Source organism: Opisthorchis viverrini (assembly GCF_000715545.1).
Source record: "Opisthorchis viverrini unplaced genomic scaffold opera_v5_26, whole genome shotgun sequence".
Classification (NCBI taxonomy): domain Eukaryota; kingdom Metazoa; phylum Platyhelminthes; class Trematoda; order Opisthorchiida; family Opisthorchiidae; genus Opisthorchis; species Opisthorchis viverrini.
The window spans coordinates 1,229,859-1,252,793 of NW_008751683.1; the positions used below are offsets into that span (position 1 = coordinate 1,229,859).

The 22,935-nt window shown below is 42.3% G+C and overlaps 2 protein-coding genes across 2 annotated transcripts in view; one reads left to right on the forward strand and one right to left on the reverse strand.

Annotated features, from left to right (window-relative positions):
• The window catches only part of T265_12967 (hypothetical protein), a gene marked incomplete at both ends in the record, with an annotated part of 26,485 nt that extends 16,541 nt beyond the window's left edge, over positions 1-9,944 (reverse strand). Inside the window, 2 exons of the mRNA XM_009166516.1 lie at positions 2,759-2,865; positions 9,657-9,944. Coding sequence (XP_009164780.1) covers positions 2,759-2,865; positions 9,657-9,944 — 395 coding nt within the window. The remainder of the gene's footprint in view (positions 1-2,758; positions 2,866-9,656) is intronic.
• The window catches only part of T265_02275 (hypothetical protein), a gene marked incomplete at both ends in the record, with an annotated part of 17,162 nt that extends 1,801 nt beyond the window's left edge, over positions 1-15,361 (forward strand). The window contains 2 exons of the mRNA XM_009166479.1: positions 10,203-10,309; positions 15,283-15,361. Coding sequence (XP_009164743.1) covers positions 10,203-10,309; positions 15,283-15,361 — 186 coding nt within the window. The remainder of the gene's footprint in view (positions 1-10,202; positions 10,310-15,282) is intronic.
• Between the last annotated feature and the right edge of the window lie 7,574 nt (positions 15,362-22,935).

The following is a 22,935-nucleotide window of genomic DNA, read 5'->3' on the forward strand; positions in this document are numbered from 1 at the left end:
ATAGGTTGGTATGGTAGGAGGTAGTCTACGTGAACGTCTATCTGTTAGTCCAGTTGCATCGTGAAAACAACCCACACTGCGAAATTCTGTACCAATTTTCCCATTCCCCTATCGCCTATGGTTTCATGAAGGTGCCGCATAATGAATATAGCAGCAAACTACATGACAATTATTTAACCAGTAGCACAATTTCCAAACTCCTTCAAAGTAACGAAGCAAAGCGTTTTGTCGACTGCTCAGCCGCTTCATCGGCATCATTCCAAGTTTTACTGCACAAAGCTGCGTTATTTATTGTCTGCAAACTGACTCGGAGAATACTTCCTCCAGATGGTAAGCATGCTCTCATTTGGGTAGGAATGACAACTACCTTGCGCTTGTAGCGCCATTATTGTGAGCAGTTCAGAGCGCTCCGCTACCACTCAGTGTTTCTCACTATAAAATGGAGTTCTTCATTTAAAATTAACTGTTTTCAGATCTCGCTTCATTTAAGACTAACGCACTGCACGACTCAGAAAGAAAACACTATGGGGGAAGCTTAACAAGCAAAGCGTCGAAAATCGAGATATCCTTTTGTATTTCATGTCTGGACCTTCTCCTGAAAGTATGACTTGACTCAGAAACCTGAGTACAGGCTTGAATTACTCCTGATGATCGAAATACCCACTGCCCAAAAAGTCAAATCATGTAAGCTGACTGCATCTTGTCTTCACTGATTATTTTCCCAGACCCTTTTGGTAAAATCAAAAGTTAAGCTAGGTGATTAATATGTCGGTGAGTTTTTCCGAAAAAAAGAGTTTCTTGGCAGTGCGGAAGTCAGCGACAAGTAGTATACGATAAATCACACTATATTTCATCTCCAAGGACATGCCTGTCTTGTGGAAGTTCACATCAACATATCTCTCAGTCACAACTTGACTAAGGGAACTTTGCTGCGGGAACGATACCTCCAGTGGAAGCTAAAGGGTACTCTTGGATTCACATACATTCAAGAAAAATTTGTCATCATTGGTTCATTTCATCGAAAAAAACTTACAGATATGTGCATGTGTCCTTAAATGCAGCTGCGTTAGATTTAGAAAAAAATAGCTGTCCTTAACAACGTATTATTCATAAGAAACACGTCTGAACGACTAGAAACATTCAATAAGTGAGTTTTTCGTCACCCTCAAATGGCGTTGAATAGTCAAATCCAAAATCCCATAGCAAAGAATCTTCCGACAAACCATATTAAACCAGTAACTCCAGTGTCCTCACAAAAGGTGTTTCATTATGAACACTTTGCGAAGAGCTGAAGTATTTCAACAAGCACAAGGCACTTAAGAGAAGCAAGATAGTTGGCAAATTGAGAGATGGTGGTGTGAAAGATCCTCTCAAATTACATTTCGATGACTTGAATTTAAATTCCCGCAGCGGCGACTGTACTCAACCGCAGCGTCATACACCGATTGTTTCACAGAACCTACTCCTCGTTATGAAATTTTTTTTGGTTTTTATATTTAACACATTTGTGAATAATGCCGATCAAGATTTGTGCGTCTCTGACACTGCCCGTACTCCGGAAACCTCCAAGTAATTATGACTGAAAGTCTGTGCCATCGCGCCGTACATTTTGCCTCGACTTCGTGAAAATAAAGAATGCTGTTCTTCAAATAGACCGATGCACACAGTGTACATGAAGGACTTTTGCGAATAAAAACCGACTTCCCAAGAGTTTTAGTTATGGTATTTGTCCAAACTGAGCCATTGGCTGGGAAAACAAAACTAAGTCGGGTGTCGAAACATCCCAGTTGGAATCCACATGTTCTTTTATAGATGAACAACGTAGATGAAAATGATGACGACCTCTGATATAGATTTTCAGTTTTTTTAAAAATGCATTACTGAAGTTTGTTTTATGTGCCGAATTCGCTTTGGCTAGTGAATGTTACCACATTTTTGTAGGTTTTTAATGTTTTGGATCCCTACTTCCCGTCACCTCTATCCGAGACACACGGTACATCGCCCCATGGTCGCTACACACAATCGACAACGAGCAATTAGAATGATTGCTTTATCGCTTCGTTCTACTCTTTGGTCGGCCAATGCGACTCTCCATAAATTCACCTGATATATTGCAGACAGAACCATCTCATCATTTGACGTTTGTACAAGATACATGAACTTGGTTAGTGTTTAACACGACACTTTCAAGGGCTATCCTAACTGAAACATAATATTAGGTTTACCAACTAAGTCGTCGTAGGCTTTTGAGAGTAATACTTATTTTGTAAGTGCAAGGCGATTATCAAAGATGTACCTATGTATTTCGTCCTGTAATATACAGCGGTTCCCGGTTTCTCGGTAATACACACATACACAACAGCAAGGAATTCAGGAAAACGACTTGTCTGTGAGACCATCCGTGTGAAACGTGGGGTATATTCTGTCTAACACACTCAGCGCATGTTACCGGTCAGCACCTATTGAATAAGCGATATCTTTTGTTACACACGTGTGCACCCGTACACTTCCAAATTTGTCAGATTCAGCACTTTCCGTATTTCGTACCCACTCTTCGTTTACAGTTTTAAGTGTGCCCGTTACGTTATCCCTAATTCCGATAAGAAACAGTCACAAAACCTGACGCTCTGAAAACTTAGCACCTTATATTCAGCACATCTGATGAAAAGCTTGTCGCTTTTTGTTACGTCACTCGGGGCTGGAGATTTGGCTCTTGATACATTAATTTTGTGAACACTGGAAATGTCTTGGCACTTACATGGGTGTATGTGGACGTATTACGAAACATATCGATGTTACGCAGCTTCCAAATGACCAGGAGTTGAGCCACTTCTCGTCGCATAATATTTTTGAGCGAATGCTCTGCTGAGCCCGAGGTATCTCATTAGCTTACGCACGAAGCTACTTAACGCAGAGCCTACGGTTCGAATCCAACTCTCCCACTCCTGTCTAGGTTTCGGCAATCATTCATGTAGCATGGCACCTAGGCACCGAAAGTGTGCTACATTTGAAAGATTATTTACTATACATTATCATTACATTCATTCCTTCCTCTTCTAATACTCCTTATTGGTTCATTATATCGTCGCTGTAATTAAATTCTCGAAGTCAACAGTTTTCATTATGTAAACATTTTCAAGGGAGAATATGTGTACAGCCAAACATAGACTCAAAAACAAATAGAGCCACACATGCTCCGGAAACCTCAGTCACGGCGTGGATTAACGTGATCTGAGTGCGCAACAGCGATACTCTTGACAACAGACGTGAAGCACACTCAAAGTAGTTACCAATTGGGTGTTTTGGCGAGTAGTTAAACCGAGGGTGTAATCATTTACAGTGAGGATGGCCACTGATTCCGCATGTATTTCACACCTCATGTTCATTTGTCCCCCACAAACAAGCCATTTAGCACCGATGGGAAACTTGCTAGATACAGCGAAACATCACAAATTATTTTAACTCGTTTACCACCTGTTTGGTTTTCATTACATCCCAAAGGTTTTTGAATGGAGATTCGCATATGTTTCTCTTCACACTTTATGGATATTCAGAATGCATTAGGATGGTTGGAACATCGCATTCGACAGCTCTGGAGCTCCAATAAGAAATCTGCTTCCGATTGCTATTTCAACCTTGCCAGTACCGATGTGCGATGATTGTGGAAATCGTCTAAAAGGGAGTTTCAAGCTCCTGACCGACGTGGTTAGGAGAGGACTCAAAGTTGACTAGTTACCACGCCTAACCTGAACTGAAGTGGCTGATTTGTCTGCCTTGGACATACAATTAACTAACCGACAAATGCATTTGGAATGAAGACGTCAGTCACATGGGTTCCAAAGCGCGCCCAGAGGACTACATTCATTCTTCGGCTGTTCACTCCGACCCATGGTGAATGTCAAGATCAGAAGTTCAAACCGATGGGTTCAGTTTGTACAAGGCAAACACACTATGGGGTCACACACTTAAATTTGCTTCCTCTTCTCGTGAGTGTCCCCTAATCCTATTAGGGGGCCCCCTATACTCGCCAATCGGCTTCAATATACCTGTGCCGTATGTTTCTTGTGTAGGTAGGTGGTCTAGGGCATCCTCTTGATCATCCGCGGTTACATTTTCCGTTTGTTTTGATTATAAATGGGTTACGAGTACTGCACGTTTTGCTTTCCTGTGCTACTTAACCGGTTATTCTTCTCTCGCTTGAAATTTACCTACCCCCTAGCTCCTAGCAGCAAGTTTTCTGTTTCCCGTCCGGCTGTGCATGTATTTCTGTACGTATTTTGTCGTTACAGGTCAACCAAGGCGAAAATCAGACGTGAGATCGCAAACAGTATCAAAACACCAAATCGGTCCTTTCGGCGGCGATTTTTTTAGTATCCGCCTACTACAGTTTAAATTATAGCCTAATAGTCTTGTTCCAAAGCGAAACTAGGAGGACAGTTTGCTTCAAGTGCTTCCGTGTTGCGTTGTTAGCTGGAGATTACAGGTGAAAAGAAGGAGGTCTTCGCTGCGGAGTTGTTTATCAGAGAAACACCAACCGAACAGTTACAATCTACTGAACAGGAAATATGCATCTTGTTCACAAAACTGAATATTCACCTTCTCCGTGAACGCGTCTTCTTAGACGTTTCTGCATATTCACTGGTGGTCACTCGAATGCAAGCAAATGCCACAGAGCGACTCCACAAATTCCGTAATAGATCTCACTTATCAAGAGACGCGAAGTGGATTTATGAGAGAACATACTACTCAGCACCCACCGTTACACAGGTATATTTACTTTTGTGCTGAACACACCCGGTACTGGTTATTCATCTTTTGAATCTATCACCCCCAAAGCACTGCTTCTTCTTCTACATTGCCTATTTAAATTATCTGCACGTCCGTATAAGTAAGTTTGCAGTAAGTTTCCTCCGAAATGTCCAAACACTCTGTTGGTAAGACGTCCAAAGCCTCGCTAACAAACGCGCATTGAGATGTGGATACACCCAAATTATCTGCTTCGTTAACTGGAAGGAAGTCGGAAAGATGCGAGATAAGCTAGACAAAGAAAACACCTGCTGCGCTGTAATCATGGACTAATCACAAAGTCGGGAGGTGTTCCTAAGCTAGTGGACGAAAATCTCTGATCCTTCTCATTTAAAAGCTAAGATACACATGAGCTACTCCGTTACACGCAGCTCGTGATTTCGCGCATTTGAGTCATAGCCCGTAAACGACCGACAAAGAGAAGAAGTGGTAAAAGAACTCGCTGATGGAATCGCATATGTGCCTGTTTTCGCTGGTAAGCTCGGCTGCTTTACAATTCATCAACCACGTAGGGCCAACATCTGCTTGAGTTAAGCAGATCTGGCCACAGTGATTGATTGTTGTCCCTCACCTGTCGGTGACACAGCATGAATACCAGTCTCCGCTGGCTGGTTCAGCATACAAGCGTAAAGCATCCAGTTTTCCATCTTTTTCATGCTATCTTCTCTATGAGGCTTACTTGGGTTTCCCTTGACCACATACTAGGGTGCTACAAAGTACAATTACTCCTTATATACACAGTTGATTCAGACGCGTTCCAAAAACGGATTAGAGGAAAAACTTCTGACCTTTTGACGTCAGTGGGCAGCAAATAGTAGAAAACTTTAAGAATAATATCAAGCCCACTATGGAGAGCACCCCGTCGGAGGGAACCCTCGAAAAAAACGGTGCACTTAACGGACGGCTTTAATCTGCTATTTTCCCGTACTGAAGCAGCTAGACTAATTAATCAGACAATGCAAAAATCTATACTACACATGGTTCACACTGCGATGGGTGCCGAATGGATGTCACCCAAGTCCTTGGACTACGTTCGTGTTGTTGCACCAATGAGCAGCACTCGTCGCTTATTAGACCAATCAATGTCACTTCAACCCTCGATTCATTTGGGCTTGCAAAAAGTACGACGGCTCCTTCATACTGGCCTCATTTTCTTGAGTTTTGTCCACCCAAACATTCGGATCCAATTGAAGGTGTATCTCAAGAGATTGACAGAAATGTCAACAAATACGTTGAACTTTGGTTCCAAAGTTGGGGTTTAGTAAGCCAAGCGGTCGTATTCACTGTAGGATTTCCGACATCCCAGTCCTAGTCAGAAACCAGACTATTTTTGTTGTCACCTGGGAAGCTTTAAAGCAACTGAAAAAAAAACGACAAACTTGACGACGACAAAGGAACCTATTGGGTAACCTATGGAGTCAACAGTATGTTCGGGCAGCGACGTTATTTCATTTCCATCAACTAGACTTATCCACAAATCACCGAATACACCGGTTTTCGACGATGAGTATTTCTCCCATCTCCTGTTCAGAAATCACTCCTGAGGTTGCTGGAACGAAACAAGGAGGGCCAAATCGATAAATACCCGGCTACAGATTACTGAAACACCAGCTATGTTTCCAATGTAAGTGGCTGACCAAATGGCTGACTTCAAAGAATTATCTAGTTTTTGCAACCCATCTCAGTGGCGAATATCTTTGACCGACTTCACGGATTCTCTCGCCTTCTAACGAGATATTTCATCGTTTATGTTGATTAACTAGCAAGTTCCCGTTTTGGGTTTCATTGGCAAAACGCTGCTCTTTCCTCCAAGACAATCTTTTCTGTGATACGCGGTGACTAGTTGAAAACTTAAGATTCAACCTCCCTAGCACAACACCTCATCGGGAAGTTAAGCTGATGACTTAATTGGGTGAATGACGAGACATTTCGACGCGGACGTCTGAAAACGTTGGAAGAAAAACCGGAAGCACAAGTCTCAATATACATTCAGTCAGTATACAACAAAAGTTTTGGTTTGTATACGGGAAAAGTGTACCTGTCAACTGATGAGAATAGGCTGGCGCATAGATCCACAAGGCAAATTTGTTTAGTCAGATTGTTCCTTTTAACAAGAATCTGTACCTAAACCCGACGCTTACACTAAATATGCTAACGTTTGATAACAAAAGTCCCGTACTAATTAGTTCGGTTGATCCAACTCTAAACTTTCGCGTGATATTTGTGGATTGTTTCTTTGCATGGTTTCGTTCAGCCAATCAGAATGTGAGGCCACCCGCACGAAGAATATTGGAACATAAAGAGCTCCATAGGGCATTATTTCGGAGAGCACTCCAACAAGCGTGGATGGTCTTCCCGCATATTCAACGAGCCCTGCACCACGATCCCCCTGAAACGGAAGAATAAAGCCTTCTGATATAAATCATCGATACGGGGAAAATCCTAGACAACAAAATATCCACTGCATAAAATAAGTTTTTTGTGGGAATGCACCAGTAAAATGAAAGTCCAACGTGTCGGTAAAGCTAGTGCACCTGAAGAATATAGGTAGTATATGGTCTTAGGTCATAGACGATCGGCTGTGATAGTTCCCTGAATGAGATGAGCTTGAATACCAAGGAATGACTTGATGATATGCCATCCCAGTATCACCTGTTGTAGTGTTACTACATCTGATGACCTCGGTACTACATTCGTTAGTAATTTTGCCACTTCTATGAATTTACCTTACTTGGGCTTCCAGCCAAACACGTGTAGAAGCATGGTGCAGTAACTCGCCGTTTTGGTTTGACCCACGGACCAGCTGGTAACATTTTTTTGGAATTTATCAATTTTCAACAAAATCCCTCGGCACATTGCATCATCTGAAAACTTTGTTGGATCATCCGTATTGATTTTGATAGTAAAAACAGACAGACTATTAGTAAAAATGTATAGCTAAGTTAACGATAGACAAAATAAACAGTGATGTTACGTGTCCTATTTACAAAACTGATGCAGGACTGGTTACGTTGTTTAGAAAAAGCGCTTCGAGATGGTGGAAAATGTGGCTGGAAGAATTTGTTTGGCCAGTTGGAATGTCACATTTGTTTATCCCTGAGGGCTATTGGTAACTGACCACTATGTGCTTGCTCTAGAACCTAGCAGTGCTCACTGGAACCCAATTTAGACAAGTAACTTTTTCACTACCGTTCCTTTCGCGATGTGTATACCGTGAGTTTTCCTCCAAGACCTCTGAGGATATATATGTCTCTGTAGACTCCTGAAAGGGAACCTAAAAGCCGGAAAAGGTTCTTGGCAATTAGTGGGAAGCTTTATGGCCTGTATAACTACTACAATCAAGAATCTATGATGGTCTCAGAAAGGGAAGGCAAATTTCAAACACTGCATATTCTTCCATCTGGGAAGTTACCGCTGGATAAGCACGTGGGCACGTACTGTGAGTCGCGTAAGATGAGGATGATTGACGCTACATTCTGTCTAGGTATGAGTTATTTGTACTGATGAACAACCGGTCCTGGTTCAACTGTTAGTTGATTTTCGATTAAATAATCACCGGGTTCGAATCCTCTCTGATAGCGTTTTAGCCTGCCAACTATTGATTGTTTGAAACTGGCAGTTTCAGAGGGTCATTTGGTCTAACAACCATAGTCACTCGCGTGGACGCCTTTCTGAGTTACCGCACTAGGGCAATCGTGGCTCGAACAGGATCTTCTAGATTGGTAGGAATCGATTATAAACCAATAGAATTCGGGTGTGATGTTCTGGGTATGCATTATATGGATAAATTAAGAGATGGTTTATGTCAGTGAAAACCATGACGTTAAACTCTGTGCTGGCAGAGATCACTTGTAAAAAAGCGCAAGTGTTTCCAGATCCACAAACAGTGAACATATGGTTTCCAAGATATCACGAGTCTAAGTATGGGGAAGTATGTTGTTCTAGTGACGACATATGATACTGCCCTAGGTTATTCGCGCTTCCGGGGATGTCCACCCTGGTCCACACCTCAGCATCAGAGATCCACGTCTTTTCTCTCCAAGCGCAACTACAACGTGACAGCCAAAGGACCCAGAAACAATTTCGGACGTCAGGTCAGCCTCTAACAATCAACACTCAGGAAAGTTTATTTGCTTCTCCAATTATTGCATCTGTTAGGGTTATTCCACTAGGCGTACCAAGTTCAAATATTGAGGCATGGTATGCAGTTCACTTGTACCACCCTGTGAACGGACTTTTGTGGCAATGTCACTTTGGATACAGGAAACTCGTTCTCTTACTGCGTTTACCAGTTTTGCTGCCAGACTGGGTCGGGACGAGAAAGTTACCCGCACATAGGAAACTTCAAATTCTGGATGATAAATTTCCAACGTTATCGCTTTAAAAACTGGGTCACTGGCATTCCGATTAGAATAGCCCTCGCAAGCCCAACAACATAGACCAGGAAATGTCAGTTTTATGTTGGACTCATCCGGTTTCCTTTAACACAGGGTATCTTAATAAAACAGACCTTTTAATTTTTGTGCTTTGAAGGCTACTTGTGAATGCCCCCTGGCAGGGAGTCTGCATAAGTCAGTTGTAATCTTCTTTTTGAGTGCAACATTTAAAGGTTTTGTGAGCATTCTGCGATTTTCCGTATGCAACACATTGAACTTCCGAGGATTATCTTCTAAGTTGAAAGAAAGACCCTGAAACCCGAGAAACAAGATAATTTCTATGACATGAACCCACACAACCCGGTTTGCTTGCCAGGAGAATCTGTTATTACCAAGGTTCGCATTAAGGCAATGAAGTTCGGTATTGAACTAACCTACCCAACTCGGTACTGATAATTTTACTCACTGACTTACCTGCGTGAATTGAGCCCGATCAGGGCCACCAGCGCAGAACCCTTGTTGCTGTCTCTCCGGCCAATAAAACGCTGGGCAAATGATGGGAGCGAAGACGGGCATTCTAAAATTTCTCTCTTCCTTCGCAGTTTCCTCAAACAAATAGCTTGTTTTTAGCCCCATGAAAAGGCCGAACTCTACCTCGATTTCCGAGTCTTCTGACTTTGGAAGTCGAACAAAATGGAGCTCTCTACTCGGGAAAACAAGTGGTGTTGCTAGCTCGATCAGCCCGATATCATTGCTCCAGGTACCTAAGAGGATACAAATGTCGTGATATGTTTCTTTCACCGATCCAGCGTAACCTGATTATAGTATGTAACATTATAACGGTATCTTCCTCTTTTTGACACCAACGGACCCTTGTAAGATATTTTCACTTAAACCTCTTGATATGCAATTCCATCACTTGTGGTCTCGAGCCACGACAGAGTAGAGGTGAATTGGCGCTTCCCAATCACTTGTCCACTATACCCGTCAGAAAATATTTCTTTTTCCTATCGTGTTCAGATAAAGCGCTTTGGTGCGATGGACGAATTACGTCATTCCACAGCATGTTCTTCTGGCTATTGCCACATTCTTGATAATTTGAAAATTCTCACAAGTTTGCGACATAGGTATTTCAATTTTATCAGTGCACTGTACAGCATGAGGCCGGTTAGACCGAAGGGGCAAATCTGTTGGCAAGGTAAAAACTCCAATACCAACTCCAATACCAACAGTACCAACTGGTCATAACTATGTAGCGTAAGGGTAAAAACTCCAATAACTCATTAAATATCTTCCCGAAAACACCAACCACTTAACAGGCGTACCAACTGGTCATAACTATGTAGCGTAACCAACCTTATTCAATAAACCTGGATAACGAGGGACATATCTGTAAAAACTGCGAAAATTGTGAATGGAACGAAAACGCCAAGCTCTGGCTTTGTACCATTCGGGTTTCCTGGAATGTTCATAATGCCAAATAAATAGTTTCACCATTGTGCAGGTAGGTACCTCATGGAAACTGTCCGTTATTTCAACTAGAAAATTTTGGACTGAATCTTGAGATTTACTGACAACGAGCTGTTTCATAGTATAAACAGGCAAACGCAGACTGCAATTCACTCTACAATATCATAGACATCAAAGTAAAAGTGTACAGTGAAAATGCAGAACTGACCACATTGTGATTAAAGTCTTAGTCAGCTTTTCCGGAAGAGAAAGGATGAGCTTAAAACGTAGGCGAAGTAACTGATGTTCGAACTTTCTGCCATGGCACACCCTCGGACTCCTCGAGGATTTGGATTTATTGTGCCAGGCTAGGGATCTGCGATGTTCCTGGAAATGTAGACCCTGGTGATGGTGATCTTCAGCAACATAAATTAGACAAATGCAGGACGATAATTTTCCCGTATCTGCGGTCTGTGAGTGGTCTTCTCTGAAACGTTCTATTTCCTGGATGAATGAAAGAAGGTAGTCATATGACGTTGTCGGCCAAGGCCGACCGCACTATTTTCCTTCAAAGCTCAGCACAGTACCATCCCATTGACCCCTTTATTACCTGGCCCACTGTTGCAGAGTCTACCATCTTGAGGGACACTAACTTAATATGATTCTACAACACAAGTATACGAACAAGCCTTCAAGATGAACCTCCAGTGGTATTGTAGCGGACATTTCCATATCCCCTCAACTAACTTCACCTAATTTGTCCAATACATGCGTGTTTACTAGGTCACGCGACTTACCTGCTACAAGAGCACACAAATCACGTGACAAACACCGTTCCGCCCGCAAATTTGACTGACAACAAGTCAGTTCCTGTATAGTACGCACCGGAACGATTCATGTTTTATACACACGTCAAACTTTCCTACGTATACGAAGAGACAACACGGTCAACTCCGCACTCACACACACGCATCGCGCGCGCGTCAGAACACAGACCAGCTCAACACACCAAAAAACCGCGGGCAATCAGGAACGTGTAGCAGTGATCCTGCCAAAAGAAGCACGATTACCTGCACCCAAACGAACTCGGTGTAATTATTACAACTTACATTCAGAACGATAAGTCCCCTGTTTGAACCTCTCTATTTTTGGTATTGTATTGAACTAGATTAAGATGCACCAAGTTGTTGTAACCTCAAGCTATCAAAACACAGGTTTTATTAGTGTCTCTTTCTCGCCTTCTGATTTATAAAGTGTTTTTTCTTGTTAACAAAAGAGAACACTAATAGTATTCATTCTGAAGTCCAAAGACACTGTTCAATGTGGCTGGTGAATCTGTTTCGCAAGCCGGTTTAGGGCTTTGACTAGGTGACAGTTGGTATACCACACAGTGTCAGGAGGTCAACAAAATTCGGACTGCTTTCAAGGTACCAAGATCTACTCCGAAAGACGTACCAAGACATAGCAATGAAACACGGATACAACTATTTAAGAATGTTTGGCTTAGGATTAATTTATGGCTAAAATTGATTCTGGCTCACCCATAGTCAAACGGAGATCACAGCTTGCAGAATCCAAGTAGTTCAACGCGGCCATTTTATTTATCTTTCAGGAATGTGCGTGGAAGCAGGGCAAACTATTGGGCCTAAACTACGCACTGGCTTATATTCTTCGATATCCCGACTTTAGGTGTCATACCAACGTATGCGCCTGTCACCCTCATTGATGCTTTACGCCTTACTGACTTGGTTTCTTGCAATTACGGGCTAACTGACGGGGAAGTCGACGGTAACCCATTTTGGAATTATAAAGCAATGCTTTGTGTAAAACGTAGTTGTACTACCAGTTTTTTTTAAAATTTTATCTCTCCTGGTTTAAAGTGAATCCTAGCTACCTTTTTAGCCTACTACCCAAGTAAGCGTTTACCGAAGGTTTTCTTCATTTTGATTTTAGTACTTGGATCCAGAATCTAATTTAGTGTACTGGCAGTGAACGAGACAGTATTAGGTCACTTCAGTAATCCGCCTTTGGGTCGACGTGGATGACTTTCTCGTTTGATCGTGATTAATGCTCGCCAAAGCGTTGTGCCCTAGATATGAACAAAACAACGGAACAGTTGTGTTGGCATACAATGGAACGTGAATCACTAGTGGCAGTAGCAGACGGGAAACACTTGTTCACGAAACAATTCACGGAATAAACGACGCATCGCAGAAAAACTAACCGGACAAATCTATTAAAAAATGATGGTCCTTGTAATATATCTGGATAGTGTTTCAAATGGTTCACAGCAATACCATTAAAACCATCTTTTACACAAAGTGGAAGTACTCAAAGGACGCAATCGAACAAATGTCGAATGATCTCAGAATACAATGACATCCTATTGCACATAACAGAATCGTGTGTATACACACACAAATGTGAGCACAATTGAAGCAATTGTTAATTCCATAACAGAGCATGAATAGTCATCTCAAGAACGGGCACAATCAGTCCCAAGGTAGAGGGGCCAACCGCGCTTTCAATACGCATGTATCACTGATTAATTCTTCTTACACAGAAGACAACTTTGGAATAAAGATAGATTTTTTTCCATTTCACGGAGTGACACACGCTATACTCGTATGCAAGTGGGGAAACCAGTGAGACTAAAAATTAATGCAGGGCTGTATAATCATACCCGTAGGGCTGCATTAACTCTAGACGACTGAATACTACTTAACTATTTCTCATGATTTAGGAATGTTTTCCGGATGGCTATACTAGGCAACAAACCTGCTGCTCGGCAGATCAAGCGATGGCGCCTAGGTCGTGAACTCAAAAAAAACACAGATCATTTAAATGCTGAATCAATATCTTATTGAGCTGTATTCGCAACAGCAGCAGATTTAGCCCCATACCTTTAGAAACCCGTAGTCGTGCTGAACTGAGCAAAGACACTGATTATGCAGATTCGTTCGAATCGCTGCACCAATTGAGGTTTTGTTCGCTCAGCTCCGTCAGTTTGTTGCAAAGATTTTGTCACCAAATGAGGTGAAGTCATCAGTGTACAGTAAGTTGGCATGTGTCACAGTGCGTCGGTATGTAGGCGTGCTTCAGAACAACTCAAGCACAACGGGTACAATAAAACCGGAAGGTGTATGCATACTGCTGGACTTTTATATGGATACATACTCCAAACTCGATGAACAAATTTACCCCTATCCAGATCCATTAACGAGGCAGTAAAGCAACGGAACTAGCCAGCCCTGATGCTCACCAAGTGCATTTATCTTTCCTGCACTTTACAAGATAGCAGTGGGCTTCAGGTGACAAGTTAACCCAATGTGCACAGTTAGGTTAGTACCAAGTCAAATGCTTAGGGAAATTTTCAACAAGCCCATACCTCTTAGATGTGACCACAGTGGTAACCCAAATTCTGCAAACTGTTTGTCTAAATGACGCAGAACTATTCGGGCGTGCAACCATGATGGGAGAAAAACAGGAGATTTGTAGTCTGTGCGTTGTCAATGCATTCTATGGAATAGATTATTGGGTGCTGCATGGTTCGACTCAACCACAAACGCTCTCAACATCATTTTTGGTAGGAATAAACAGTCCGTATTTACTCCACACATGTACTGTGTTTATGATCGGGATAATACAATCGGATTATCTCCATTGCGAATTCACTTACTCTTATCACTTCTGTTATATCCTGGGTGTGAAATGCACTGCTTCGCCTCAATGATAGATCTAGAATATTCAATGAAAGCACACGTTTCAGATTATACGGCAAAACATTTACACAAAATGAAGATATTCGAGGCAAAAACATGGAAATCCATCTCATACTTTTTCCTGCCTTCATATTCATTCTTACCGGCAAACGACAGATGAATTTTTTTGCTTACTTCGAAACTCCAACACTTTTCTGCTGGAAAAAGGAGGCGACGCGGTTGTTTGATTATTTTTTATTGGCGTTAAAACCAAAGCAGCGGAAAAACCCACACACACATACACTTACACATGATGCACTCAATAGAACTCTGTAACTATACAAAGTTTTGTTCAATTCTGGGCAACAGTTTCCCGCAGTGAGCACCCAGTTTTCATCGATCAAGCTGCCAGTGTATAATTCTCTTATCCCTGTCCACCAGGCTTTCTCAACTCTCACGACCCAACGGCATCTTGGCGGTCCTACACCTGGACTCCGTGCTTCTTTCACTGTTAAAGTTGACAAGAGACAAGCAGCTTCCGTAAATCACGTGATGAGCACGGTGGCGCATAAACATACAAGATGCTGATGTGTGTGAATGTCCAGAGCTGATATTTGATCCTGAGTTTTGAAAGAACTTACTTGTAGTGATTATGAGAAGCAAGAGAGATGCCAGATTCGTCATCAGACTGAAATGAATGAAATACTCTCTTCAGATTCGAACGTCCAGGATTTCAGAAGAAAATTATTACAGGGTTCGTTGTGGAGTGCTTGGGTGTATAAAATAAACTTATATGCTATCTGGTTAGGCAAGTCTTCGCACTACAAGATAATACATACAGCATGTGGCAATCTCTTCTGTAGAAGACAATTATCCACCGTGATAACTTTTTGTGTCTAAATTTCAAGAGATTTACCTGCGCCTTTCAGTTTTCTTTTCCCCTTTTCAAGCCGAATGGTGGAGATTCTCATTAATACCGCAGATGCTGACCAGCGGAGAGAGCAATACACCGATGCAGAATACTTGTAACCTTAGGAAAAAAGATGTCAGATAATGCTTTTTGTGCTGGACCCTCGAATCCAGGCTTTCCTGCATAAAATCACGCTGTTCTCTGTAGAGATTTCGACATGCATGGAGATGACGCGAAAATGCAGGATGCATGTCTTAAGCGGAGCTCTTTCTGCCGCATGGGATCTCCTTCGCTAAATTATTCCATTGTTAACTATCGGACAACAGCGTACACGATCTTTGGTTCTGAAAACGGGTCACCGAACTCTTGTCCTGATGCATTCGTGCATTATTTACGTTGTTCCTTCACTGGACCCGAAATTAGGGCTTCGCTCGAAGTGACCAGCTGCATAACCAATCCACTACGGGTAAACTAATAGCAACGAAACCAGCCGTGTATTTGGTAACGTCAAAAAGCAAATCGTTACTTGATGACCAGAATAGCTTCTCCAGCTGCGTCTCAACGAGCTCTTAGTTTTCAGATCATGTGCTGGTTGGATGAAATACGGGAAATTCGGATGAGGGAGTTCCACGTGATATCACTAGTCTAATTAAATGATGTGCCCCTAATGGAACCAAAACAGTTCCGGCTTGAACAGTTGGTCCGCAGAGTTTGTCGTAGCGGATCATTCGGATCTGTGAACATTCATCTTGCCAAGAATGCTGATTGATCTTTAGGGTTGGATGAGTGAATTCGTTTGCTGTAAACATTCATCTTGCCAAGAATGCTGATTAATCTTTAGGGTTGGATGAGTGAATTCGTTTGCAACTGGCGTCAGGAAGGAGGACTAGGAAATTGTAAAGGGTAAACTGGGCAAGAAGCTTAAAAATATGGTGGCAGACCAATTGGAAAAGGGTTAACTGGTGGGTAATTGTAGCAATGGAGTAGTGCTGAAGTTCGCACAATGAATTTGCGAAAGGCTCCCGCGCTGTGGGTTTCAATTACGCTGATGGGTAGGCATGAAACTTACCATGTGTTCGGCCGTTTGTTTGTATTTGGTTACATAAGCCAGTGGATCCTGGTCGTTTGAGCGGCTGCTGACCAAGTTTGGGACAAAGGCAACACGAAAAACTGACCTAACACACAACATTCATAGTTCTACGCCAGCTGATGTCACCTAGGTGGAAAAGAGTGTTATAAAAAGCAAGTTTACAAATATAGCTGCTTTAAACGAATGACACCTTGATATCAGCTACTTGGGGTCAAGTGAAGAATACGATTAGAGCGGTGACAAGTGAAATTCTGCCAACGCAGTGGTTGTCAACTGAGTTACAGTAGTATAACACGGATAGCAGAAGTGCAGGTTGTTAGCTGTTTACGTGCTTTCCTGCTCCAAAAATGTGGGTCATTTGAAATTTATCTACTGTTCTAGGCAGTACAGCATAATGACGCATTGACCTTTGCACTGCCGTAACTCTAGGTCAACAACTGACCGGAGAACCAGCCGAAGTTCAGTAAAATTGTCTTTTTATTATCTTTACAAGCAACGTAGTCCAATGTGTGTCTCTTCTATAACAGTTGCATAAACTGTAGTGCACGACGGTGTAGTGTATCAGAAATCCTATGTAGACAAATATGATATTCATACACACAAAAAACACTAGAAGTGGATTGAGGCAAACGCCAAGTAGGTCGGTGGATGGTTGGAAGCTGAATACACTGTAGAAGAAACAAATGACAAAGACGAGCTGTTCCAGGGAACAGAACAAATAATAATCTAGTCTTAAAACAAGTAGAAGAAGCTTTATGGGAACAGTTGGATGAGCAAAGACAAGTTGTACTGCCAAACCGTATAGAGGGGAGGACGCAGTTAGCCACCTTTAGTGAGTGCTTCTCATAATTGTTAGCAGTAGAGTAAGACGGAAGAAAATGTCCGTATTTTTGTCAAGAATGATGTATGGGCAAAACGCAGATTTAAATAGGACTGAATCAAGACTGGATACAAAATGTAGGGGTCTTGACTTGGGTATAATGTGAGTAGTCCGGGGCGTGTTTGCACACAAGATATGAAGTTAGGTCAAGATGAAACAGTTATACGTCCGATACAGGAGATGAAACATCTTAGATGGACCGGAGTAGGTTCTTGGAGTGTGAATGAAAAAAATGTGAAGTGATATTGGATTCAACAGAGGATTTAACTAGTGAATTGGATGGCGAGAGAAAACAGCCGCACGAATTTGGAGCGTTGCTGCATTCCGTAAAACCTATTGGCGGATGTTGACGGTACAGGTCTTCTTAGATAGGATCGGACGTTCATGTCCGCGAAGCCACATCACACATACCTTGAATTCGATAAATGTGTGCAGCGAGGTAAAGAATTGTGGAGACTATGGCCGTCTGCAAATGCGTAGAGCATAGGAGTGCATGCGTCCCTGATACAGTCCATTGTCGATGTTCCGAGTGTAAGAGAACGCCGTTCATCTCGTCTGTGCAGTGACTCCTAAAGGGGCTTTTCATTAAAGTGGTAAAGTCTACATACATTCCATACACAGGTAATGTGTCAAGAAGTTCCTCATACCAGACTTGAGGAAGTCTATTTGCTAAATCCAGTGCAGTCGCACTGGTCTAACGGTAAGGGTACGGAGAGGAAGATCCAACGTATGATACTTGAGCCGGAATACCACCTGTGCAGTTTAACTTCAGAACAAATCTCGTTGGTCAGTCCAGACGACGTTAGCATCAGTTTCATGGAGAATTCGTTCGATCAGAAATGAATCGAAATTTTTGAATGAAGCAATGATAATGGATGGTCGTCGGTATCTGTCGGAGTTAGACGGACAGTCATATTCAGTGTGTTTCTTCGTCTCCAGTGTGGGCTATATGGGAGCAGTGCCTTAAACTAACTCCCAAATAATCATTTTCAGACAGGTGTGACGGTAAATGAGCTACCTTTCCTACACTGCAGCCAAATTTATTGATCACGCACGATCCGGTTTTACATACTGCAACGCATCCAGTGCACCTCGAATTACAAGAATACATCCGCCAGCGTCTGCCTATCGGTGCTTCCTGTTATTTTCCACTTTCAGGCACGCACTGCATTTGTTTGATGACTGCTTCTCAAGTTTAAGGACTCACGAATAGATCGATCCACATTTAAAGGAAGATGAACACGTACACTTTTCACGAAGGAATGGGAAACCTGCAGAGACGCTAACTTCTCTGGGATAGTCGCGAAGGAATTAGGACACAAAGTTGAAGTTAACAGAAGAATTACCAGAATTTATGACGGGTAGAGAAGCAGAGAAGAGAGAAGAGAGAAGCAGAGAAGAGAGAAAAGCAGAGAAGCAGAATAAACTTGGCGGCTAAAGGTAGGCAGATGACTGCAAGGTTGGAAGAGGGTGACCCACGTCTAAAGGGTATCACTGTGGAGGCCACGGACTCCATTTCGAAAGCTGACATTTAGAGATGAATCAGCAAGTAAGATCCACGTGGGAAGAAAATATAGAGCATTTTATTTGACGGTATAATTGATAATATAATAAGACAGAAATGTTCCGTATGTTGTCATTTCAAACAAGAGAACTTATCCATCCCAGTATGTGACCAGTTGACAAAATTGTAAGAGGGATGAACTTAGGGCATTATCGTTTATGCTCAGGTCTACAAGAGTCCTGAACCTGTGCGACTTATAAGGCGAGTCTTCAGGTGTACCCAACACCTTAAATTTTGTGCTTATAAACTGAGGGTAGGCGACAGCGGGTCAGGCCATTTAATTCTCTGTATTGTGTGTAGGTGCGTCGGCCACAAAAACTACCGACTGCAGCCAATTTCTGGAAACGGGTGACGTAAATGAACGGTACTGAGGGCGTCTTTGGATATACTTCTGGAAATGTGTTAATAACTACGCAATGACACCGCTTTACATATAATTCTTCTTTACTGATTCAAGCTCTGGGGGTGTACAACGCTTGTTCTGATTTGGATTAAAGAAAATGTTGTGATTCGCTTGATGTTTCCACAATATTATTTCAGTATTTCATTCAGTTCCAGTCAATCCCATTGCTGATTTGACGTGCTCTCACAACCAAAAGGAAGCCTCAGATACATGTCTCAACCGAGTAATCCAAAGGGTCACCAAACTCAGACCTGCTAGCCAGGCCCGACCGGAAAATTCCTCCTTCTAAACTGCATCTACTTGCTCTAGAAGCAAAAGCCACATACCTTCTCTCTGTTTGAAAAGCTTCATAAACTCTAAATAGGGAACCAATCTACGAACAGAGTTTGATTTGATTTTGCAAACAAATTCATGGTAATTACTTTATACTGGATGTTCTCAAAGGACAACCAGCTGATCGGACTGCTGATCGTCAACGTTATTTAGCATTTCATTCTATGGTGTGCAGCCCACATCCAAAAACCACACGTGAGATGTGGGTCATGTGTAACCCCTCGAATTTACTTGGTTTCTTGAAGAGGTTGGTTCCTTGACAGTGATTGAAAACTCTTCCACAATCATTTTCCCCATATCAAGGCTCAACAGTAGTCGTATTCCCAAGTCTCCACATGAACCCAGCTTATACATCGGTCGTAGGCTCCCGAATAGTTTTAAGAAATTTACGAGTAGCATGTTCTTGTTAAGAACAAATTATTTCTCATCTTGCCAATTATGTTTTGTGGCTTTGCTCTGATAAAGCTTTATCATGATTTTACGAAGATTCGAGAGGAGCTAACAAGCATTTGTGCATGGGGAAATTCGGTTATTTATTTAGGATATGTTAGCTTCGACCTGTACGCACTTTACGGGAAACCAATTGGCTACTGTTGTATGGGATAAATACCAAACATCGATGGTCGGATGGGTCGTTGACACACGTTTCATCTAGAGGTAGTAGGAGCTTTACGGACTATCGCGACTCTAAATTTCATGAACGTATCCAAATGTGCTGTGTTTAATCGTTGTTTGGGCCAGTTACCTCCCAGTATTGCTACCAGTGAAAAGTCTTCACCAAATGGTTGTCAAAAAAATCTCACAAGGAATATTAAAAGCGAACGCTATAGGGTTGTGATCAATATACGGGGAATTTACCGTTAAATCCACTACTGGTTGTTGTCCAGTCTGCTGTGTTTCGCTGTCGTATTCAGTTGAAATATTTAGAATCGCGTGGTCCTAGGACGTATTGTGACTTAACCGATAATTAATTAACGAACGGAACTTGTTCATTCGACATTTCCCAATTCCCATTTCCCTTACGATCGATCCAACTAGAGAAAGAACCAATTTCAGTGCCTTCCCAGTCCTTGTGCAAAAATTATGAAACTCATTCCACGACAGTAAAATGACTGAAACGAGTTTTTCTCGAAACCAAGAAAAGTTATTCATGCCAACAAAGGAAAAATCGTATATGAGGCGCTATGGTACCATGAGTATCTTAAAACTGTTATGATTCCATGTTCTCGAAACAAGAAAAGTTATTCATGCCAACAAAGGAAAAATCGTATATGAGGCGCTATGGTACCATGAGTATCTTAAAACTGTTATGATTCCATGCTTGTTATGACCGACAGACATATCAGGATGATTTAGTGGCCGTGAGTAACTAACTTTGACTTTGGGTATCAACATAAGAACACTGACCTGAAGAGGCCTGGTATAACCCACAAAGAGCGGAACGACCACTGGCGTAAGCACTGTTAAGTCTAATCCACACATCTGATGTCTGGAAACAAGTGACTCACCTTATCACATCACCCGTTTACTGGGCAGGGTGTCTTCATGTCAAAGATATTACTCTCAGTTAATGTCGAATCAACTCAGGACACTGAAATGTGTTGGCCAATCAAGTCATTGCACAATTTGACATGTCTATCAAAAGCACGTTCCAGCAAACGGAACCGTTTGACTGACTGGCTACTAAGCGAGTTCGCATTTGTTTGGTCCGTCAGAGAGCACATATCTCAAATGGAATTTGGGCTTTCCACTGTAGCCTTGCGAAACATGTTTGTCCTTCCCCAGATAAAGCTTGCTAGACTGTGGCAAAATGTTCTATTTTTGCTTTTGAATGCATAGAGCTTAGATTAACCATTCACCTTAAATTTTTGCAATTGTGGCAGGATACAGATCGCAGGACCTATCCAAATTGTTCCGTGACGTCGTCTCTCTTAAGAGGGAATTCAGGGTAAAAGTGAGCTTCAGTGATCAGTGAATTTGTTCGCTCTCGACGGCAGCCTGTTCAGAGGAAGTGCCCTGCAACGCTGGAACAAACCAGCTCGTTCCAACCGGGTTTGTTGATCGCTCACTAGAAGTAGACCGAAATTAATTTCTCCGAAACCATGGGGCTTTCGAGGTTGCGAATTTTACGGGGAGTCACTCTAATCCGCTTGTACATCCCAGTGATATGCCGCTCATAACACCTTCTTCAAGTGTGTGAGTTTACAAAGCACGAAATTAAATTTTAGCATATTTTGGGATTTCGCGGTTTTAATTAAATGGGAGATAACATCTACAGAATATCCAATGCAAATCCCACCCAGGCAAATAGTTGAATAATGTTTGTATTCGTCATACTTATCAGACGTAACAAATTAGACGAGTTTGTTCAACGAACTTCGGCCAACACAGGTTTTTAGGAAGCTCGGTTTCCGGTCAGTACAATAATGGAAGACAACTTGATTCAATATGCAGTAGTGACACAACTTTCCACCTCTATGAACGATCCCCATTCTCAGATACACACTACTAGTCATTAAATAGCGCAGCGTTTTCAGATATCTGCATGTGAATTACCAACACAACGTTATCTTTCCCCTTGAAAATAATGACATTCCTTAGTTGGAACACGTCATGAAGCGCAATGACATTGTCGGAAAGTAAGGCCATTCATTGCTGTTCATCATGGTAACTGTACGCATTGTCGCTTATCTTGGCTACTTGTCGTAACTGCAAGGCCCATATCTATGTGCGCCGCCGATCAGGAGACCCAAACTATGCATAGTACGACGGCTGACAATGACCTTTCATCATCATAAACGTATGCGTTGTCGCGCACCTCTGCCACCTATTCTAACTGCTAGGCCAGTGTCTACGTGTGCCGCTGATTATGAAGCCTAAACTATGCATGGTGACCGAAAGTAATGGCTAACGACGGCCCTCTTACAACTGTACGCGTTGCCGATTAGCTTGGCGACTTATAGTGAACTCTAGGCCAGCAACGATATGCGCCGAGAAAAACAACGCCTAAACTTTGCAAGATAGTCTAATCTAACGGCCAACGGCAGCCCTACATTCTCAAAACTGCAAGCGTTGTCGTTTACCCTGCAAGTGCTGGCCCCGTGTTTATGTGGTACGCTGATTGTGAGGTCTCAACTATGCGTGATAACCTAAACCAATCAAATACAACGGCCCTTCATAATAATAACCGTGTGGGTTTTCGCCTGCGACGCCCGCGCTTGAAAGTTGTGAAACCACCATTGGCGAAAAGTTTTTATTCATTGAATGGACTGGTACAACTACAGTGGGTAGTCACTCTGTTTCCTTTTCCGTAAAGTGGCCCAACTTGATGACGAACCTGAAATGAAAAATGTATGTTCGGTTTGGTCTCGTTTATATGTTCGTTAAAATTGTTCACACATCTTATTGTTATAAAGGCGAACT